This window comes from Panthera leo, chromosome B4, assembly GCF_018350215.1.
Source record: "Panthera leo isolate Ple1 chromosome B4, P.leo_Ple1_pat1.1, whole genome shotgun sequence".
NCBI classification, from domain to species: Eukaryota; Metazoa; Chordata; class Mammalia; order Carnivora; family Felidae; genus Panthera; species Panthera leo.
The window spans coordinates 95,462,273-95,486,550 of NC_056685.1; the positions used below are offsets into that span (position 1 = coordinate 95,462,273).

General features: G+C 39.5%; 1 protein-coding gene across 1 annotated transcript in view; it reads left to right on the top strand.

Annotated features, from left to right (window-relative positions):
• The window catches only part of LGR5 (leucine rich repeat containing G protein-coupled receptor 5), a 128,074-nt gene that overhangs the window by 39,292 nt on the left and 64,504 nt on the right, over positions 1-24,278 (top strand). Inside the window, exon 2 of the mRNA XM_042947177.1 lies at positions 16,735-16,806. Within this exon, the coding sequence (XP_042803111.1) occupies positions 16,735-16,806 (72 nt within the window). The remainder of the gene's footprint in view (positions 1-16,734; positions 16,807-24,278) is intronic.

Consider the following 24,278-nt stretch of genomic DNA (forward strand, 5'->3'; position numbering starts at 1 on the left):
GGTCTAAAAGACTGCAAATGTTATACTTACCTTTACATTTTCTTAAGCTTTGTAACTCATTCACCAATAACAACAAATGGTTATGCCTTTGGTTGTTTTTAAAAGTTCATTGGTGACTTACTGGCTCTTGAGGCACTGGAAGCATATAAATGAATGTTCCGTAGCAAATGTTTAGGGAAAGTAGGCAATTGACTTTATGACAGATAAACCATGTTATTGGTAGCAAAAATGAAGTCTTCCCTACTTCTCAAGTTGATTTAGCATTTGATCATTGCACTGTTGAGTGTCTGAGTTTTTAAAATCTCTCTCTTCTAACCATTGACACTGCATCCAGTCCGGGATCTCGGTTAAACTGAGTGGGAAAACAGTTTATCTGAAATGGAATAGTGTCTCTGTAGAGTTGGTCTCTCAGTCCCAGAGAGAAATGAAGACAAACATGAAGCTAGAAATTTATCGCCAGTGCATAATTGGAAAGTGCCACTTTGACATGAAGACAATTTTTGTCTTTCATCTCTCTCATGCAAGCAGTAGTCTAATGCAGTGTCTGTAGAGTTGTTTTAGTTTAAAGAAAAGGAATGCTTAAATCAAACTCTTGGGTAGTTGGATTCAATTCAGAGTCTATCGTAGCATTTGTTCTTTTGGAGAATTGTATTTCTGTTTTTACTACTCTGTTTTGAGTTTAAAATGCTTAAAAGCATTGCAAAAATAACAAGAGCTCATCAAGTATTTCGTAGGCACTTCAAAGAATCTCAGAATATGCTTTATAAATATTTCATTCACATTCCCCATATCACTGTGGTAAGAATAGTAAACATTCTTCCATTTAGTGGGAGAAAAAAATTCAATTTAGGGACAAATTTTTCTATGCAGGTTCAGAAATTATTCAATAGCAAAATGAAAATACAATCTATGTATTTGTTTAAACTGCATTCGTGTTTCTATATTGTCCATACTTGGCTAGGAACTGATTCAAAAATTAGTGAGATTTATTGAGTTCTTTTTTATTGTTTCCTATCCATTGTTCATTAATATCTTTTTGATAAATAGATTAGCATTTATAGTACTGTTATTTTTAAAAGTTATTTTTAAAACATTGTGCCAACTGTTTAAAGGAAACACAAAGTAGACACAGTATTCTTTAATCTGCTTGCTGTACTCTCCTCGGAGACCCACAAAACATACTTAGTAAAAATAATCCTCCCAGAAATAAGAAAGGAAGGGACTAATGCCAGAGAATGCAGCATTCATTCAGCTGGTCAGTCACTCAACAAGAGTATTTATTGATTGTCAAGCATGTGCCAGACGCTGTGCTAAAAGCTGGTGATTTAACACACCCTGCCTTCATGGCATTCAAGAAAGGAAGACAGGAAAGTAAATAAAGATGTGACCACAAACTCTTCTCAATGAAAAGAATAGTGGTGGGAGGTAGGGACAGGGGGAGGAGGGCAGGGGTAAGCAGGAAGAAGAGCAGGGAAAGGTGGAAAAAGACCTATTCCGGATTGAGAGACCAAGAGGAACATCTGAAAAAGTGATAGTGATAGGGTGAGGCGTAGATGAGCATTGTGGGTGCAGGTGAATGGACAGGACAGGCCTGAGGGAGAAAGCTCTTGGGAGGTAGAGGGAACTGCACAGTGGCAGCTGTGCCCTAAGTGCAGTGAGCAAGGGGACAGTGAGGCAGGATGAGCATGGAAGGGTAGGCGTTCAGGGCCTGTTGGCCATGCTGAGGCATTTGGGTTTAATCTAAGAGCAAACAGGAGTCCACTGGAGGATTTCAGGCAGTGCCAGGGAATTATCTAGTTCTGTTTGGAAAAGCTAAGTTTGGCCTCCATGTGGAGCATCTGTGGAGGGTGCCAGGAGTCGAAGCAGAGCACTTAGGAATGAGGACTGAGGGGCGCCTGGCTGGCTCAGTCGTTGAGCGTCCGACTCTTGGTTTTGGCTTAGGTCGTGATCTCACAGTTTGTGGGTTCAAACCCCACATCGGGCTCAGCGCTGTTGGTGAGGAATCGGCTTGGGATTCTCTCTCTGCCCCTCCCCCAATCATGTGCTCTCTTGCTCGCTCTCTCTCTCAAAATAAATAAATAAACTTAAAGGAAAAAAAAGGTAATGAAGACTTAGTGGGACCTAGGCACTAGGTGACTAGGAGTTAATGGCTGCTTGCCCTGGACCAACTTTGTGCCAGGCCCTTGACATGCACACTCTCTAGTCTGTACGACTCCAGCAAAGCCTGGGTACAGGAAACCATGGGATGAGATTCCTCCAGATCCTGTACCTTGAATAGTTTTCTGGAAATAGACTGTTTGTTGGGGCGCCTGGGTGGCTCAGTCGGTTAAGCATCTGACTTTGGCTCGGGTCATGATCTCACGGCTTGTGAGTTCAAGCCCAGCGTTGGGCACTGTGCTGACAGCTCAGAGCCTGGAGCCTCTTCAGATTCTGTGGCTTTCTCTCTCTCTCTGCCCCTCCCTGCTCACACTCTGTCTCTCAAAAATAAATAAACATTAAAAAAAATTAAAAAAAAAAAAAAGAAATAGACTGTGTCAATCTAAAAAGCAAAACCTCAGGACACAATGGGAGAATGAGAAGCAGTCTGGTGTGATGGGAATAGAGTTGACAGATGGCCCCCAATTTACGATGATTGGACTTAGCGATTTTTCAACTTTACTACGGTGGGAAAGCAATACACATTTGGTAGAAACCACACTTGGAATGTTAAATCGTGCTCCTTTCTGTGCTGGCAATATGCGCTATGATCCTCCTTTGTGATGCTGGGCGGTGGTGGCAACCCAGTCCGCCCCATGATCACAAGGGTCAACAACCCCATACTCTTACAGCCATTCTTTTTCTCATTTTCAGTACAGTATTCAGTAACTTACCTGAGACAGTCAACATTTTGTTATAAAACAAGGTTTGTGTGAGATGATTTCACTCAACCATAGGCTGATGGAAGTGTCCTGGCGCATTTAAGTCAGGCTAGGCTAAGCGATAACGTTCGGTAGGTTAGAGGTATTAAATGCATTTTGACTTATAGTATTTTCAACTTATGATGAGTTTATCAGGATGTAACTCTATCATAGCTCAAGAAAGGTCTGTATTTGGAAAGGTTTAGAGAGGTGGAGACTTCAACCCACAACCGGTAAAGCCCTTTCAGCACCAGACACCGAGCCAAGGGCTCACACCTACATTGTCTCATTTAACCCTCACCATGGCAGCACGACCGAGGTGTTACAATACAACATTAAGAAGTTAAGGCCACAAAAGCAAAAAAAAAAAAAAAAAAAAAAAAGGGACGGGGTCTAACAGCAAGGTGGTGGCCAAACCATCATTTCAGACCCTGGCCCATTTTCCTTTCCACATACCACAGGCAGATAACAGCACTTAGGCTCCATTTTGCAGATGATGGACAATCTACAAAGGCTTTTTGAACCCGTATGATAGGGGAGGATGATGGATCAGATGCACCTTTTGAAATAATGAGCCAGATTCTTTGCGTGTGCCCCAGGATATCAGACAGAATGTGGGTAGGAGAGAAAGATTTCATCCTGTTGGCATGGAAGGATCCCATAGCCATGCCATGCTGACTGCAAGATATTTCAGCATCTTACTCCACAGGGCAGGAAAAACGATGTGACTTTCTGCTTGGGTGAAATAAAATAGATCTAGTGCTTTTAATGAAAGCTTTTGAAAGATTGTCTTTGAAACATTGCCTTGGAACTATCTATCTATCTATCTATTATAGCCTTTTACTCTACTTTTTCTTGTATATTTTTGTTGTCCAATAATTAAGTAATGAAATTATCTGCTAAAAGGGATTTATGGTGTGAAAGAGGTGTAGGGTGGGAAGGTTTTTCTAAATTTCCTCTTTTGAAGAAAAAAGTCATTAGAAACTTACTTTTTCTGTCATCGCAAAAGGTAAATATAATAGTTTCCTATGTGTAATTCATGTGTGCTAGTTCAATGATTCTCAACCATGGGCGATTTGACCCTAGGAAACATTTATCTGGCTATGTCTGCTGTACATTAGTTTTTTAGGTCTGCCATAACAAAGTACCACTGACTGGGTGGCTTAAACAACAGAAATGCATTTTTCTCACAGTTCTGGAGGCTGGGAAATCCAAGATCAGGGTGTTGGAAGCGTTGTTTTCTTCTAAGGCCTCTCTCCTGGGCTCGTAGTTGGCTGTCTTCTCCCTCTGTCTTCACATGGTCTTCTTCCCTCTGTCCCTATGTCCAAATTTCCTCTTCTCATAAGGACACTAGTCATATCAGAATAAGATCCACCCTAATGACCTCATTTTAATGCTTCTGTAAAGACTGTATCTTTGGGGCACCTGGGTGGCTCAGTTGGTTAAGCCTCTGACTTCAGCTCAGGTCATGATCTCATGGTTTGTGGGTTCAAGTCCCACATCAGGTTCTATGCTGACAGCTCAGAGTCTGAGCCTGCTTCAGATTCTGTGTCTCCCTCTCTCTCTTCTCCTCCCCTGCTTGAGCTCTCTCTGTCTCTCAAAAATTCATAAATATTTAAAAAAAAATTTTTAACTGTATCTTCAAGTCAATCACATTCTGAGTTACCTAACATTAGAGCAGTATACAAATGGAGATGTGGAAGGGCAGAGTATAATCAAGTCATAACAGTCTATACAAGTTCTTGGTTGTTACAACTCGGGTTTGATGGGAGTGGAGGTGTTCCTGGCATCTCGGGGGTACGGCAGAGATGCTGCTCAACACCTTACAATGCATGGGAAAGCCCCCCCACAGCAAAAAGAATCATCAAGCCCCAAATGTCAATAGTGTCAAGATAGAGACACCCTGTTCTAGTTCCAAAGTCAGTTGTTTGATTTTTTTCTAAGTGTAAAGAAAAATAGAATATATTACTCATGTGAACATGACTATTGTGAATTACAGCACAATCTTAACTAGGATTTATCCATGTTCAAATATCTTACACAGAAACCAATTTGTGGCATGAATAAGCTTTGTAAACTGTTTAGACAAATAAATGGAGTCATCGTTAAAAGAAAAAAAAAGGAAGCACAGGGGCACCTGGGTGGCCCAGTTGGTTAGACATCCGACTTCGGCTCAGGTCATGGTCTCATGGCTTGTGAGTTCCAACCCCACATCGGGCTCTGTGCTGACAGAATCTGCATGGATTCTGTGTCTCCCTTTCTCTCTGCTCCTGCCCCGCTCAACTCTCTCTCTTTCTCTCTCTCAAAAATAAATAAACATTTTAAAAATACATTTAAATAAGAAAAAAGGAAGCACAATATAAAATATTAGCTCCTTTATCCTTCAGGGGAAAAAAAAATTAAGATAACTCCTGATGGACTGGGAAGGGAGAAAGAATGAAGGCAGAGAGGACCATTAATACCCCATTGCAATTGCTTGACCTCTCTTCCCAGATAAGTGAAAGGCCTGGGGTTTTGACTGGTATTCGGAAATCTGGGGCTGGGAGAGAAATGGACCAGGGGTTGCATACCATGGAGCCAAGAAGGACCTGAAAGATGATATCCAAAGGCTAAGTTGAAGCAGAGTCGATGGTCCAGAGAGGTGTTCTGAATAGTCACTCCAAGGAGCTGGCCAAGAGGTAAAAGCAACCAGAGATGCCACATAAAGGTGTGAACAGTGGAGAGGAAACTTTCCCTGAGGCACTTTCTTACATATGCGGTACTTCTGAAGAGTCAAAAAGGTCAAGCAAGTATTAGGACCTGAACCTAAGCTATGGCAGGAATTAGATCACAGATTCCAGTATACAGTGTAGCAGCAAAAGGCTGATCCCACAAGCTTTAGAGTCACATGGGCCAGGTTCAGACCCTGGCTCTGCCACTTACAAGCTATTCTGTGTGACTGTTTCTTCATATATAAAATGAGTTGTTATCTGAAGATTCACTAAAGTGTGTGTGTGTGTGTGTGTGTGTGTGTGTGTGTATGTGTGAGAGAGAGAGACAGAGACAGAGAGAGAGAGACAGAGAGAGAGAGACAGAGAGAGAGAGATGTTACTTATCACTTTTTGGCACAGATAAGTTTTATAACAAATAGGGCTAATGACCATTTAGAAAGTGGGGGATGAATGATAGATAGGGTGATGTAAAATCAATCAATCAATAAACAAACAAACCTGAGGTTTCTAGAATGGTTGCTTGAAAGAACCACGATGCACTATTCAATATGAGGAAACCCAAAAGGGAAAGCTGGTTTGGGGAAAAGAGAAAACTATGAATTCAGTTTGAAATGTGTTGCGTTTTAGGTGACTGGTTGATTAACCACATGGAGAAGTTCAGAAATAAAGCTTTTAGAAACAAAGATCTGTAATACAGCTGCAAGCTCAAGGCTAGAAATTGTTCCCAGAGAATAGAAAAAAGCAGAAGAGATAGAATCTTAGGGTATTCCTAGATGTGAAAGTAACTTTTCTGGTGATTTTTGGTGATTGTACAGTCCTTTAGAATATATGAGACGCTACACTATTTTGGAGGGAAAAAAAATTGGTTCCAAGTTGGTTGAAAGCTTTTGAAATGCTGTATCTAGAGCTACTGCATTCAATGATCAAAGACCTGTGTGATAACAATGATGATGATGATGACGACGACATTTGACTTCTTAAAACTGGTTTCCCACATCATTGCCCACCTCGTTGCATTTGCTTCCCACTGGTAATTTGCTGCAGTAGATTTCAAAACAAAACAAAACCCACCAAGCGTGCCCAAATAAGGAACACTTCCCTTCTGACTGAGACCTTTGCCTCTGAGACAGGTACATAAACATTCATGACTGATGTTGTGGGCTTCTAATTCTGACAGTTGTAAAAGGGTTTTTGGCTTGCTGTCATAATTTTTTTTTCTTCGTCTATTTGTTTTGGTTTTGTTTTGTTGTCTGCGTGCTTATTTCTCTGTTTGGTGTGTGTTCAGAGTACATGTGGTTTTTAGATAAGTGACCCGCCCACAGATAACTACATCGATCTCTTCTCTTGTTATGCACATAATATAAATAATGTGCTTGACTACCCAGTCACATTAGCTATTTCTATTAGATTAGGACGACAATGTAAAATTTTTCAAATGAGCTTTATTTTGAGCCTCTGTCTTTTCAAAGCATCCGGTAAAAAATTAATAAAGCAAAAGGACTCATCGTACATAAACCAGGTATCTCTAAACATTTTTAAAATTATACTGTGATTTTTAAAAGATTTTTCACGGTAACCAAATATCATCAAGCTAACATTTCTCTACTCCTGATACATCTGTACAGGTAAGAGTTTTAATTTGTAAATACACTAAGAGATTCTATGTTGTAATAATGATAGCAAACTCTGCAGGGCAAGTTGTACTTGCCAGGTACTACTTAAGTACTTTATTTTTTTTTTTATTTTTTTTATTTTATTTTTTTTAACATTTATTTATTTTTGAGACAGAGAGAGAGCATGAACAGGGGAGGGTCAGAGAAATAGGGAGATACAGAATCTGAAACAGGCTCCAGGCTCTGAGCTGTCAGCACAGAGCCCGACGCGGGGCTCGAACCCACGGACCGCGAGATCATGACCTGAGCCGAAGTCGGCCGCTTAACCGACTGAGCCACCCAGGCGCCCCACTACTTAAGTACTTTATATATATTAGTTCAATTATTTCTCACAACAATTCTATAAAGCAGATACTACTATTATCTCCATTTCACAGATTAGGTAACTGACACACAGAGATGTTAAATAACTTGTTCAAGGTTATTGAGCTTAGAAATAACAAAGCCAGGATTTGAACTAAGGCACGATAGCTCCAGAATACAGGCTCCTCATTATTACATTACCAACTATTTCAAAGAATATCTCTGAAACCTCAGGAAAAATAATAATATTAGAAGAGAAATGAAGAGATTATTAGCTCTTTCTTTACATATAAATGAATTGCTTCACTTACAACCTGTAAGCTTTACTTTTAACTCAAAGGTCATCAAGTAAAATAAAATATTTTTCCAGCACGTTGCAAAACAGTGTATCCTGATGGCAAAAATTCCATGAAAAGATATTCAGTTCTTCTAGACTTGAGGGAAATGCAAATTAAGGCCACAATGAAATACCATTGTACATTTAGTGGAACTAAAATTTAATAGAGAAATAATACCAGTTTTGGTGAAGACAAACAGAGGAAAAACAGGTGTGAAACAATTAGAATTCTCACACCTTGCTGGTGGAAGTGTGACTCAACATAATCGCTTTTGAAAACTGCTTGGCAGGATCTGTTAAAGCTGAACGAATATATGCATACACCAAGACCCGGCAATTCCACTCCTAGACATATACTCGGCAGAAATGCCCACATATATATGCTCAACAAAAGACATATTTAAGAATGTTTATAGCAACGTTACTTATCATAGACACAAACTGACCCAAATGTCCATCAGCAGGTCACTGGATAAATACATTGTGGTGTAATAATAAAACGAGATACTATATTGGATTGAGGGGAATAAACTATTGCTACATGCAACACATGAATAAATCTCATAAACATAACGAGTGAAAGAAGCTAGAAAAACACACACACACAAAACTCTGCTCTGTATTACTAAGTGAAAGAAGCCAGTCTGAAAAGGTTACATACTGTATGGTTTCAACTGCATAACATTCTGGAAGATGCAAAATACTCTGGATGATGCTACAACTAACAGTGGACGCGTGTCATTATACATTAGTCCAAACTCATGGAATGAACAACACCAAGAGTAAACTCTAATGTAAACTGCGGGGTTTGGGTGATCATGAAGCATCAGTAGGTTCATCAGTTGTACCAAACCGTACCACTCTGGTGGAGGACGTTGATAATGGGAGAGAACATGCATGTGTGGGGGCAAGAGGTGTATGGGAAATCTCTACGGCTTCCTTTTACTTGTGCTGTGAACCTAAAATTGCTCTAAAAAAAAAAAAAGAAACTATGCACTCTAGGATTCCATTTATAGAAAGATCAAAACCGAGCAAAACTAATATAAAGTGTTGGAAATCAGCAGACTGGTTCCCTTTGTGGAGAAGTGGGGGGAAGGGAACATGAGGGAGCTTCTGAGGCAATGGCAGCATTCTATTTTGGGACTAGTGCTGATTTGTGAAGGTATGTTCACACCGGAAATTCACTGGGCTGGACAGTTAAGATTTGTTCATTCTCCCATATATGTTACACTTCAATCAAAAATGTTTTTCAAAGATACGTTGTTTTGGAGTTAATAACATGAGAAAGTACCTGGAAATAACATTATTCATACTATCATAAAATGCTACTCAAGCCTGCACCTTTCCTTTTGAAGTTCACAGGAGGTCTTATCTCTAGAAGCATATTTGAAAAGTGATCAATTAAAAAGTGCTGGAATGGCTCCAGCCTGGATCCATTGTTAACAAAGGTATCTGGCAGAGGGCTAAATGCTACTGGATCTCCCAAGACAAATTGAAAATGCTTGTACTTAGAAGAAATAGGAATTGCACTGTGCTGCTAAAGAAGAAAATATTTGTCTTCAACAGCGGCAGAGATTAAAGAACCATTCTGGGGAGTTGTTTTCTTAATTTGTTTAATAGTCACACTATAAGGAATGGCCTCTTTGTTCACCGATTCATGTACCAAGGCTCAAATACAAACAGCATAGCTGGATTTTGAGATGGCGGACTAAGTACCCAATGTAACCATTCCTCCCATAACAAAGCCATGGAAATGACAGGAAAGATATTTTAGCAGGAGAAAGAGAAGGAAAGGAAAAGTAGAAAGGAGAGGAGGAAGAAAAAGGAGTAGGAGGGGAAGGGGAGGCAACAGCAGCAGTGGAAAGGTACTTGAGTGCGGTGGTAGAAAGGGAACTTTCAATGGACGAGAGTTTTTGAAGAATCTCTAGGACAGAAGGCAAGTAAGGCTGACTGAAGAGAGAAAACCTAACACTAGTTCTGAGCAAAACTTATTGTGGAAGGTTCTGAGCAAAACTTATTGTGGAAGGTGGGCACACACAAAGTGGGTTTTGTTCCCGAAAGGGTTTCAAACTGTTGTGCACCTCACACTTAAAAGCAACGTAGCCATTTGATGAGAAACACGATTTAAAAAAAAAACAAAACGGATCGGGTAAGATCATCTGCTCACTTACAGGAAGGCTGCAGTAGAAGAGATTTCAATTCAGCATTCACTGTGTATCTTCTATATGGCAAGGCTCTGCTAGACGCTGGAAGTACCATAATGAAAAGAAGAAAAAAAAAAGAAAACAGCTACTGACCATGAAAAGTCACAGCCTCCTGTGGGAAATAGACATGTAAACATATAAAACATGTGAACATATCACTTCAATACAATGCAATACAATATGCCAGAGTGGTAAAGAGTTGGTGTGCTGCCCAACGGAGCTTGTATGCAATGCTAACACATGTGGTTTTCATTTGGAAAATGATAGTAATTGAAAGGTTTTAGGTAGGGTGGTGATTTGGCCAGTTCTGCATTTTTGGATGGATCTCTCTAACCATGAGAGGGTGGGCCTGAAGGGATAAGACTGAGAGCAGGCAGCCACGGAGTTCGGAGGTGATTTCAGATGACTGGGCCAGAGATGGTGAGCACCTACAGCAGGAAAGAGTAAAGACCGAGGAGAAGAGATAGGTAGAAAAGATGATAAAACAGAAGAAGGCTTGAATAGTATCTAAGAGTTGGGCTCTTTTGACAGGAAGATGGTGATGACACTAGCTAGAAACCGGCACTACAGAAAAAGAAACGAGTTTGGAGTAAAAATAATTATTTCTATTGGGGACATGATGCATTCCTGCAAGATGGCTAAATGGACATATGCAGAAGGAAATTAGATAGACGATTCGGAAATCTAGGAGACAGAGATTAAGACTAGGAATATGTATGTGGGGAGTTATGGGCATCTAAGAGATACTTAAATCCATGAAAGTAACAGTCTCCAAGAAGAAAGGGCAGAGACTGAAGAGCACTAGGCCAGGGAAGAACTCCAGAGAACACTGACATTTAAGGGATAAATAGAATAAAATCCCACAAAGGAGCTTATAAAGTAGAAAGTATGGAAAGAATCCTGAGAGAATGATGGCTTGGAAACCAATGGAGTATAGAGTTTCCAGAAAGAGCAAATCTAATGCAGGAGAGAGACCCAGTAAGTCCTGTGTTCATTAAAGTTGACAATATGGAGGTCACTATTTCTTTGGCAAGAGCAATTTCATCAGAGTGTAGGGATGGAAGTCTCTGTGTTGTGGGTTGGAAAGGGAATGGGAAGTGGAGACTGTAATTCTAGGCTGTAAACAACCCTAAAGGGAATGAGAAAGATTGGGCAGCAGGTAAAGGAAGACATGATATTGAAAGACCCTGTTTCCCATCTGCTTTCGTAGTGGAAACGACTTGACTATGTTTATATATTGAAAGTAAGAGGAATCAGTGAAAAATAAAGGAAGAAGAAGGAATTATTCATGGAGTAAAGTGCTATAGCATCCTAGAGGGGATGAGACCCATAAGCAAGGCGAAACGAGGAGAAAAGTATGGGCATAGTAAGCAGGGGACAAAAAAGAACAAGAATTTGGTTCATTTCATGTTTGGTGGTCTAAAGAATCGCAGTTGTTTCCATGAAGTAAGAGGAAAGGTGTCCCATGATAGGAGTCACTGTTGATGAAGAGGTTTGAGGCAAGTGGTAAGGATTGGCCACAGTCCCCGTGGGAGTAAATTGAGCAATCACAAATAACAGGATTGTGCAGCAGTGTTGAGAACCCACAAAGACCATGAATTTATAGTCACTAATCTGCACATTTGTGAGTTACTCTTTTCTAGTAGCACTCAGTACCCTGAGATAGTAACAGAAAAAAATGAATTGTGGTGTTTTCCCTGAGCTGGGATTTTTCCAGGAGAAAGAAACAAAAGACAACCGACCAGGGAGTTGAGGGTGTTGGTGAGGTGGTGATCCAATGTGTGACCAATGTGTGATCTAAGCTGGAAAGATAAAACACTGTGTCAGAAACACAAGGGTATGTTAAGCTAGATCTTAAATGGGGGCAAGGGGGGTGGGGAAGCACAGGAGCAGGAATTTGGAAATCGAGAGGCTAATGTGTTCTAGGGAAAGAGAATCACATGTGTAAAGACAGATGCAAAGGGGAACAGCAAGACTTTCAGTGTAGGTGGGCCACACATGCATAGAGGAAAGTGACATAGAATCAAGATGGAAACATACATTAAGCCAGATTGTGAAGAGCCAAAATAGTTTAGGCATTCATTCCTTTAAGAAACCTGGAGCCAGCAGAAGTTCTCAGATTGAAGAGCCCCCGATGACCACAGCTATGCAGGTTGTGCCCCGCACAGGGACTCCTCCCGTGGGGCTGAACTTAAGGCCAAGCTCTGCTTGCAAGCCATTCACCTTGTTCTGTTGCTTCAGTGCCAAGAAGAGGCTCTTTCCTGTAACCCTGCTCTAGATTTCCAGACACGGGCATTAACACAGCATTGACAAGAGCAGGGTCAGAGACAGGGCAAAATGGTTGAACATATTTGACCATCTTGTCACAATGACTCCTCCACGTCTTATGAAATCTTTGTCCATAGTGACCACTTTTTCAAAATTAATTCCAACATCTTGGCAAAAGATGAAAAAATTAAAGAAATCCATTACATTGTTTCACAAATGTTAGGAAACTGAATCATAGACAAAACGTGGTGCAAAATGCAGCCTCTTTTTAAAATAATCGTTTAAAAAGTAAATAACATACAGGTTTAGAAATTGTTTTAAGACCTCCTCATTTGCTGCTAATGTTATATGTGTTCCAGGTGTCAGAAAGACCAAATACGAAAAAAAAAAAAGTTTAGAAATAATTTAAGTAAGAAAGGGAGTATTTTTGTACAGAGGTTTAATGTTGTTCTCATTCTGTCATTTTTAACTAAAAATTGACATGAAGGCAAGAAGGGCATTGTTGATTAAAGAGTGGTCCTAACCTTCCCAGGACATGACTGTCTTTTTAGTGATCCACAGCAGATAAGAATTTGAGAGTAAAGGTTTACAAACTTTTATAGTAATTGAATAATCTATGTTGAATCCCATAACAAAATATTGACGCTCCTATTTTGTGCATTTTAGGGTTTTTTTGTTTCCCCTTTCTAGTAATTAATTTTATTATGTCTTTTTAAAAATTATAGACCCACAGCAAATTCAAAATTTTCTAGATGGGTGATGGGTATTAAAGAGGGCACTTGTGATGAGCACTGGGGTATTCTATGTACATGATGAATCACTGAATTCTACTCCAGAAACCAATATTGCACTGTATGTTAACTAAAATTTAAATCTAAAAAAAAAAATTGGTCTTTCACCATGGATAGTTTGGGAAGCACTGAGCTAGAGGACCACTATTCCATTTGACCATCACTGCAAAGATGATTACAGAATGAAAAAAGTAAATGCAGACAAGTTCCTTTTTACCTTACCCACTTTGAATTTATATTTTAAAGGCCTATTTGATTTTACCTTAGACTGTTGATATTAAAGGCTGTTTTCTGCTATAGGCTTATATGCATTGCTTAGAAACTCTTTAAAAGAAAATAACCTTATTAGAAAACAGGTGGTAAAGGACTGGTTTAGCAGTATTTGCTCATTTTCTAAGTGGAACTCCCACACTGGGTAACACCAAGAAGTTATTCTTCATTCCTTTTGGGAAAAGGAGATACTCTTCTTTTTAAGAAGTAAATTAAGTCACCCTCTTTTGATTGGAAGCAGCTAGCATAGGGCCTCACACTATTAATGTAGTTTAGTTTCCTAGTTTAAATACAAGGAAGTCTGCCACAGGGAGATCAGTTCTCCCAAGATCATGCAGCTAGTGAATGGGGAGGTCCAGATTCAAACCCAAGACCCTATACCCTGACAGTGCTTGCACTCTTTCTGCTGTTCTGCCATAAAAAGAGTTCTGGTGGGGGACCCTGAGAGTGAAAGCTTATACAAGCTTCACTTCCAGGAGCCTGAAATTGGATAATAAATATTAAAATAATGTGGAGTGTTTTTGAATCTCCTAAATATGTAAATTTCCTTGTTCTATTTAGAGCTTTCTGCATATGGTAAGATAGATGTTTATCCCAAACTGATTTGCACATCACACAGAAAAACATAAGCGCAGAGGGAATTTACCCATACCAGTTGTCTTGATGTTGAAACTGGTTTAATCCGGGCTGCTAATAAACATGCTCCTAAAACAAACCACCTTGATTCTTTTAGGAAATAAGTGAGATATCAATTAGAAATGAGTGAATACCTGAGAAATATCAAGTCATCGCAGAAATTATATGGTCCCTGTGAGGAATTCAGAAACCTCATTGATTAGTTTAACACATGTCTGTTCAGTGAACTAAACAACTTTGCTGCTTCAGAGAAGTATCTGCACCACAAATTTAAACTGCTAATCAATCATTTGGCACTATTATCTAGATGATGCCAGAAAAAAATCCAGATGCTTAATATATGGAAATACAAATTTTTTAGTGAATATTTTTGGCATTGTTTAGGTTTTTTAAATTTTTTTAAACAACTTTTTTTTTTAATGTTTATTTATTTTTGAGAGAGAGACAGACAGAGCACGAGCAGGGGAGGAGCAGAGAGGGAGACACAGAATCCGAAATAGTCTCCAGGCTCTGAGCTGTCAGCACAGAACCCACAGCAGAGCTCGAACTCACAAACCGTGAGACCGTGACCTGTGCCAAAGCCAGACGCTCAACAGACTGAGCCACCCTGCCACCCCTTACATTTTTTTTAATGTTTATTTATTTTTGAGACAGAGCATGAGTGGGGGAGGAGCAGAGAGAGGGAAGCACAGAATCCAAAGCAGGCTCCAGGCTCTGAGCTGTCAGCACAGAGCCCAACAGGGGGCTCCAACTCAGGAACCGTGAGATAATGACCTGAGCCAAAGTTGGACACTTAACCAATTGAGCCATTCAGGCGCCCCGGAATTGTTTACTTTTAGCTCGAGAAAATAGCATTTTACTCAGCTATATAATTGTTCAGTATCAGACACTAAAAGTTATCATTGTTTTTTGCCATACTCTAAAACATGTAACTGAATATTTTATCTACCTGTACATACTAGTGACTTTGTAAAGAGTAAATGATCAGTCCCTCAATTCTTACCATCAATGATTAAAAGTTAATATTTGATAAAGGAACCAAGCAATCCATACTGACATCAACTGGTTAGGCGCTATGGGTGTGGCCACTTAAATAAGAAGGATATTTTTAAAAGCTCATGGGTGAAATGGGTAAAGGTGGTCAGAAGATACAAATTCCAGGGGTGCCTGGGTGGCTCAGTCGGTTAAGCGCCCGACTTCGGCTCAGGTCAGGATCTCACGGTCAGTGAGTTCGAGCCCCGCGTGGGGCTCTGTGCTGACAGCTCAGAGCGTAGAGCCTGTTTTCTATTCTATGTGTGTGTGTCTCTCTCTGCCCCTGCCTTGCTCACGCTCTGTCTCTCTCCCAAAAATAAATAAACGTAAAAAAAAGAAAAGATACAAACTCCCAATTCTAAAATAAGTAAGTGCTGGGGATGTAATAATGTACAGCAGGGCAAATATAGTTAACAACACCATATTTTTTATTTGAAAGTTGCTAAGAGAGTAAATCTTACAAGTTCTCATCATAAGAAAAAAAATGTTCTCGCTATGTGCGGTGATGGATGTTAACTAAATTTATTGTGGTTCTCATTTTGCAACATATACGTATATCAAATCGTTATGTTGCACACCTAAAATTAATACAATGTCATATGCCAATTAAATCAATTTTTAAAATAACAAATAAAAAGAAGCTCATTGTCTCATCTAGAGGTAAATTTTAAGTACATACACCTGATCTGAGATTATGATGAATTCTGAATATAATCTGAATCTTCAGGTTTGACCAATGGGTCATTTTTAAAGTCAACCTGTAGCTGACTGGTATATAAAGTCTTAGTTGGTCTCGATGACAATCTGTCCAGCACTCGGTCTTTTGTCCTCTCAGATACAGACGGTGTATATCAGTGGTGCTGTAGGGTTATGTGGGAGACAGTAAAGAAATAGAAACGTAAAAACAGAATGAAATCTAATTACACGGAGTTTCCCTTAAAACAAAAATCGATTGAGTTCTGCCCAAAGTGGCTTGTTGTTTCCTGTGCCAGGAACTACCGTGCAAGCCCAGCAGGAAGTGTGCTCCAGAGAAGGATCACATTACACCCTTGTTTTATGGTTCATTTCACTTATTTAATGCAATCCGAGAACCTGCAAAGGGAACATGTTAGAAGGAGGGAATAGGCTTTTTGTCTTGTTTTGTTTTTTTAAGTTTCTTTGAATCAAAACATTTGTTTTTACAAGGTGCTTATAGCCCCACAGAAGCAGGACTTCCAGAGTTGCATGGTGAAGACATTTCTCTTTGTCACCAAATTCAAAGCAAGTCATGAGGTTGGGTTATGTCTAGGGTTGAGTTATGTCTGTTTCCTTTGCTGTCCTACTCACATAATTTTAAACATGAAGTTTTACAACCAGGCCCACAAATGGGTTTTGAATTCACATAAGCTCTTCCTAGGATCTCTAATTTGATAGAGAGACCAAGGTGGTCTGGGGCGGGGGCGGTGGTGGGGCAGGAATATATTTCAGATGCAAAATAGCGATTTCTTGTTGATCAAAAGAATGAGTTTGGCCATATTGCTTGAAAACGTATGAACTGAGCAGCCGGATTTGCTTGTAGTGGCATTCCTTGTGTGGACACCGCTCCTCACATGCTGTCTGTTTTCCTCTCCAGAGACCTCAGTATGAACAACATCAGTCAACTGCCCCCGAGTCCCCTGCACAGTCTCCGCTTCCTAGAGGAGTTGTAAGTATTGCCGTAGTAGTGATGCGTCCAGTCAACACTGCGCACATTCTTGTGTTTGCCTCTCATACTTACTGTGGGAACCAGATAAAACAAGGCAAAAAAGCTGTCAGCACCAACAATTTTGGCACATGAGGAAACACTTACTTGGGAGGGGAGAAAAAAAAATTGCCTGCGATTCTGGAAATCAACTTATAAAAGAGTTTACCATGACGCTACAACTTTCTAAGGTGAGACTGAGCCAAACAAATTAAAATTTTAAAACAAAGGCTGTTTAAAAGAGCTGGATGTCTCTTTGGAAATAGTTAAGCAGCAGGATATTAAAAGTTTGAATACTCGTTCATGTTTATTAAAATAGCAAGTAAAGCTATAATCAAAACCAAAAACTGCCGCTTGGTTTGGGTTGTGACCGGGAGAATTGGGTCCACATTCCATAGCACCAAAACTTCTTGTCCTAATCACTTTTAATTACTATTTTCCTACTTCTTCATTTAGCTTCCCTCAAGGCTTGAACAGAAAAACATGAAATCCACAGAGGACGTCAAACTGGGCTCTCCGAAAGTCACTGTAAAAAAAATAAAAAATAAAAAAGGAGGAAGCTAAAATTAGCTAATGATACACAGAGGAATCTTGATTAGGTCTAGTAATCATTTTCCAGAAGACGAAAAAGAACCGTATAATCCAAAAATCTGCATTTAAAAATTCATTTGGTCTTCTTACCCTATTGAGTGATGGAGACTGAGGGAGTGAGGTGCCATCTCAGTCTTCATGAAGAAAGTTTGGCACCATCATTAGAGTAAGTCCTCTGACTGTTGATTAAAGGAATTGTTTAGGCAATGACCTCTTTTGAAAAACTTCCTTTATAAATCCTAAAGTCAGGGTCCAATCTGGAGAGTAATTTAAATGGTTGATGCACTGCATGATCCGCCGCAGGAAGTGGAAAGAATATTCCATCGTAACCAAATTACACTATGTCGATTTTTTCCTTTTTCAGGAGGATAATATTCTCACACTTCCCTAAGGCTTTTCTCTTTATTTTTGATGGCCTTATATTTTTGCAAATGCTATTGTTTTACTACCAAAAGTTGAATATATGTCCAGATTGTTTTCCAGAGTTACAGTGGGGAAGCTCAGAAGATGGGATTGTACAGCAAGTTTTTATCATTCAAAGAATGGGTTTTCAATCGGGGTTTTCCAGCTCCTCTTTTCCCGTCTTCTTTTTTCTCTCTGACCATTTCCATTGCTAAAAATTAACCTTGATCAGGGCTGAGACCTTGTCTAGCTTAGTCATGGCTTGTATGTAATAAATAATCAACACATTTTTGGGGTGTTCAGTTGGTTGAGCGTCCGACTCTTGATTTGGGCTCAGCTTATGATCTCACAGTGGGATTGAGCCCCGAGTTGGGCTTTGTGCTGAGCTCAGACCCTGCTTGAGATTCTCTCTCCCTTGCTCTCTGCCCCTCCCCCACTCATGTTCACACACACTCTCTCTCTCTCAAAATAAATATTTAAAAAAATAATCAATACATTTTTGATGGATGAGTAAATGAATTAATGAACAATGAGAAAGCAAAACATGTAAAAGGAGCTTCTCATACAAGTTAGCTGCCTTAGGAAAAAGATAACAGATGTGGTAGACATTAGCTAATATTTCTAAAGATAACCTTTAGCAAATTTTGATTAGTGTTTTTTCCTCATTTCCATCCTTCTCATCTTCCCTTTCTCACCATAATTAACATACGATGCTTAGTCCTATTTTCCCCTGTATTTCGAAGGTGTGTATTTCCTATGCTTTTCTCTTTAATTTCCTTACACTATGAGATGGCACAAGTCTTCCATTCTGTGTCAACATGCACCTCAACTTTAGACCACAAACTGAATCAATAAATAATTCACTTCCCTAAGGACTTTGTTCAGTAGAATTCCTCCCTCAGTGACCAACTCATTCAAAATAACTCCTCATTCTTCATGAGGTGAATGTTAATTCTGTTCCAAGGCCGGTTTCTCAAAAGGTAATTGAGGAAAGTCAGGGGGAAAAAAATAGGGAAGGAACTACCATTTGAAAAAGATATTTTTCTATATTGTCTTATTTTGATTTCTGGAAACTCCATTAAGGGTCTTGACTGTGGAATCATGGGATTTCAGAAATAGAGGGACCCTTAAAGGACTATTCATTCTAGTTTTTCATTCTGTCCTGGAATGCCCTCTGTTGAGTTGGCCAACTTGCAGAATGTAAAAGCTAGACCACTTTCTCATATATAATTCTATGTTGTATCTGACTGATGTTTTGAAGACATCATTATTCATTTCGTGGCAAAAGGGGATAGTATTTATAGAACCTGGAGAAATGATCAGCTCTGTTTGGTTTATTCTTTTGTTCCCAAGGCTTATTTTAGGGTGTTGTGTTTAAAACAAAACAAAACATAGCAAAAAAACAAACAAACAAAAAAAAAGCACCCGTTTTGCAGAGTATTGTGATTATGCCTCTGGTATGTTGCTCATAATTTCATTAGATTTAGCTATGTTTAAGTCTGTATTCTCTTCTAGAGTAGAATATCTTCAGAATAATAATGTAATTATAATGACAACAATAGTAGCTTACTCTGTTCAAAATTTTTCCACTGAATCCTCCTAACAACCCCATAAAAGCAGATATTATTGTTATCCCCACTTCGTAGATTAAAAAAAAAAAGAAAGAAAAAATGAGGTGCAGAGAAAATAAGAAACTTGTCCAAGATCATGAAGTGGTGTCAGGGCTAAAATTCAAACCCACCTTTAAAGCCACACTCAGAAGGTAGAGGAAGCGGTAAGAATTGTACGTGATTTGTGCATTTCTTTTCCCCAGTAGTACCTAGCACAGTGGTTTGCACAAAACTGTTATTTAAATTGAGTTTTGTAATCATAGGTCTGTCATATGGCTGTGTCTGTCTGTGTATATGTGGAGGAATGAAATAGAGAGAGTAGGAGAGAGATCTGCCTGCCCAGCTGGGAGAGATTGGATATTCAGGTTATCAATTCACTACCATCACCGATTATTGGCTATGGAGAAATGTCATCAGAATTTTCAGATGTAGAATTGTCAGAGTATCACCAATTTAGCACTGCTTCATAGGTACAAAACCTTAGTGACTATTTTTATATGTGCCTGCATATGCTTAAACAGCATGTTTATATGGTATTCTACCTGAATCAACAAATGACAACCATGCAGCTGGATACAGACATTTAGATATCTGGGGTGTGTGTGTGTGTGTGTGTGTGTGTATCTTTTGTTATGACAGTATAGCACTGTTCTAAAAGTATTCCTTCATTCAGTTTATTCAGCTTATCTCTGGCTTTTTCTCTTTATCTATTAAATAAGAAGGTGTTACAGATACTATTAATGATTTTAATAAAACTCTCACCACAAAACTCAATTTTTAAAAATCACTATTGATAAAGGCAAGTAACCACTCTTCCTGTTCACTAATTACCCAACTTATCATTTCCCTAGTTTAATTCATTTAATTATGTTGTGAACTATGTAGACAGCCATGATTCATTCCTCATCTGGAGCTTAGCAAAGGTGTCGCAGTTTAAAACCCTCTAAGAATCAATAAAGCCTTAACGGTACTCCCTGACTCACTGTTTAGAAATATATGTATATTATAACCCCAGAAAAAGTGACTACCTGAGACAATGATTTAAGAAGAATAAAGGTCCTCACCATTGATGAATTCCTCTCCCTCCTGATGTTCTAGAATGTTTGCTACTTGTGCCACATATTCAAGTCTTATTTATGAATGTTATTTATTTTTTTAACTCTACGCAGTGACTGGACATGCAGAGGCCAAACGTCCTATTGTTACAAAGAGAAGGAGAGCCTTCTTCTTTTGGAAAAAAACAAAAACATGGTATCTGAGTGTGGCAAGGCTGTGCTAGGGAGAAAAGGGCAGGATTTAGAGGCAAAACCCAGGTCTTGTCTCTGCACTACCTGATAATCCACTTGATTTCACTGGGTCTCCGGGGATAATGGCAAGAGCTGCCCCGCCTGTGCTTTGAGATGTTTCTGAGAATTGAATGAAATGATAATGAGAGAACTTTGGTAAGCTCTCATTCACCTGCTGAGCTGTGTTAGTAAAATGAAAACACCTTCAAGAAGAGTCCAACCTCTTTCTTTCCTCTTTCAAAAGCCTGACTTTGCAGTAACCCAGGGATCCAGGACTTGGGAAGGAAAAGCTCTTTCAGGGGCGCTTGAGTGGCTCTGTCGGTTAAGCCTCCAACTTCAGCCCAGGTCATGATCTCACAGTTCGTGGGTTTGAGCCCCACGTCAGGCCCTGTACCGACAGCTCAGAGCCTGAAGCCTGCTTCGGATTCCGTGTCTCCCTCTCTCTCTGCCCCTCCCCTGCTCACGCTCTATCTCTGTCTCTCTCTCTCTCTCTCTCTCTCTCTCTCTGTCTCAGAAATGAATAAACATCAAAAAAAAAAAATTAAAAAAAAGAAAACTTTCAAACTCTCAAACACGATCAGTGCAGAATAGTTCTTTCCCAAATTTGAACATCCTGAAAGCTAATTGCACTTCTCTCCAACAGTGTCTCTCTCAGTTCTGTTAATTCAGTTCTATTAGGGACTTATGTTAACGTTTGCTATTTGGACAAATTAAAGATTTGGTACCCAGAGTGTGGTTCAGATGTTAGGAGCTAATGGCAGAGCGTTCCTAATGCTGACATCCACAAGTCCCATTAAACTTAGATTAGTAGTTTGATGAAACCAGAGGGGAAAATGAACTGTTACCATTTTAAACAGTGTGAGCTGAACGCCTTTGTTTCCGAGTAGTATTTTAAAATCTTTCCAGATTCTAATGCTATTGGAATCAAATACTCGATTTAGCCGTCAAGGAAACATGAGAAGCTCTAGGGAGGTCTGTTTTCAAGTTACTATTGTTCCCTGGAACTGCTTGCTCATATTATGGTTGGCCTTGAAGAATCTCTATATAAATAGTAGATACCGATTATTGTAGATGAAATTTGTAATGAGAAATACCACCAGACTTCCTGAAAGCACAATCTACGCTTGATACTTCTACTTCCTCATCATGGGGCTGAAAATAGTGAGAGCTGTTCTGCCTGTCTTTTGAGATTTTTTTCCTGAAGATCAAATGAAATAATGATGAGAGAACTTTGGTAAACTCCAATTCACATATTAGATGTGTTAGTAAAATGAAAACACCTTCATGCCCATGAATAATCTTCGTGCCCCTTGGCTTTGTCACAGTGTTCCGTCTCTTCATGGATCTGGCAAATGATTAAAAATGCTGCCTCTTTGAAACTCGCTTTCTCTAATGTTACTTCATGGCAATTATTTTGGTTCTGTTCCAAACGTCTGTGCATATAGCTAGAGGTTGTGTAGCTATATATGTCTATATATATATGTATATATGTATATGTACGTATATATACGTCTATATATATATTCTTATATATGTCTATATATGTCTTATATATGTCTATATAAGCTAGACATTTAGATATCTGTCCAGAGTTTATAATTCCACACTCTTTTCCCATTTGTTTACTCTATTTCATCACCACATAGTTCAGGTTCTTATTGTCTCTTCTGGATAATTATTAAAACCCATTAACTAACCTCTCCTAATTCTCCCAACAAGTAATGGATGAATCATCATCTCTGGGGACGGAGATATAAAGGCCTCTAGTTGATCTTATCAATATTAAACTGAGAATTATTTCAGACTTTTCCGCCTTTGCATATGCATTAGAATCACCAGAAGCATTTTGAAAGTTTTTTAAGTTTATTTATTTATTTTGAGAGAGAGTGTGCAAGGAAGGGGCAGGGAGAGAGGGAGAGAGAAAGAATCCCAAGCAGGCTCCATGCTCATCGAGGAGGAGCCCGACATAAGACTCCATCTCACAACAGTGAGATTGGACCTGAGCCAAAATCAAGAGTCAGATGCTTAACCAACTGAGCCCCCCAAATGTCCCTCACCTGGAATGTTTTTAAAACTATTAATTACTGGGGCTTATTGCCAGAGATTCTGACTTAATGGGATTCAGGGGGGACTCAGGCATTATTTTTTTTTTAATTTTTTTTTAATGTTTATTTATTTTTGAGACAGAGAGAGACAGAGCATGAACGGGGGAGGATCAGAGAGAGGGAGACACAGAATCTGAAATAGGCTCCAGGCTCTGAGCTGTCAGCACAGAGCCCGACGTGGGGCTTGAACTCACGGACCACGAGATCATGACCTGAGCCGAAGTCAGCCACTCAACCGACTGAGCCACCCAGGTGCCCCCTCAGGCATTATTTTTTAAAGCTCTAGAGGTGAGCTGAGACCCACTGGGATATATGAAGCATCACAGTGCAGGAAGATAGTCAGGGACTCATCAGTTGATTGTGGGGACCTAAAGCAATGTCCAAAGGTGAGAGATGACTCTGAGTAAGGCTATGAGATTAGGTGCCAGAAGACGGGGGAGACACAGTCAGTGAAACGGGAAATTCAAGGGGAACCACTGATATTTTGGAGGCAGGGGATGCCTAGTTCTGGAGAAACAAGGTGTTAGGTGCCAGTGGGACATCCAAATGTCATTAACACAGTTGGAATATGAGTCTGGAGCATGATGAGTCTGCTCTAGAAAGAATGACTAAAGAGTTGTTTACAAAAAGGTGATTTTTGAAGCAGACGAGGATCTTGAGAGAATGTGTAGGCTCTGTGTTTCCCGGTGTGGCTCTCTACCCATATTAAAATCATCTGGGCTGCCTCTTTTAAAATGCAGTTTCTTGAATCCTTCCCCTTAGAAATTCTAATTCACTAAATCTGAGTGGGAGCCAGGGGATCTGAATTTTTTGTAGCTTCTCTGGAGATGGCAATGTATACCAAAGTTTGAGCACCACCAGATAGAGAAAAAAGAAAATGTGTGAGGACAGAAACTTGATGAGAATTAAACGAGGGGCTAACAATAAGAAAGTGAGACCACTAGTCATAGTGGTGAGGAACGATAAGGTTGCACAGGATCTGGAGGGCAATGGAGGAATCTGAATAAGAAGCAGTGAGCACAGTTTCCTTATGGCCTTAACCCCAGTGATGCAGCCATTTGTGTCCTTGTGTTTTTCCTGTTTTAGATTGATTTTTCCTGGCCACCCTAAGCTCCAGATCAAGTAATGGTTAAAAACCAAGTAATGGTTAAAATCTCAAATTTTTAAGCCAAAATGCTATGTTGAACCAAATTCTCTTTTGTAAACTTTTCTATATAAGCATGAGCAAATAACCTGTCTGTGACTCATTTTCCCCTCTGTAAAAGGTGACTAATCATGTTGTTTAATATGGTTTTTATAATAATGAAATAGCACAATGTATATAAAGTACTTCAACACTGCGCCTGGAACTTGCAAATTGTTTAGTAAGAGGTAGGTACTGCTAGCATGCCCCAAAGCACTATACATGGCATATTGAAAGTACTCAAAGAAATGGCTGAATT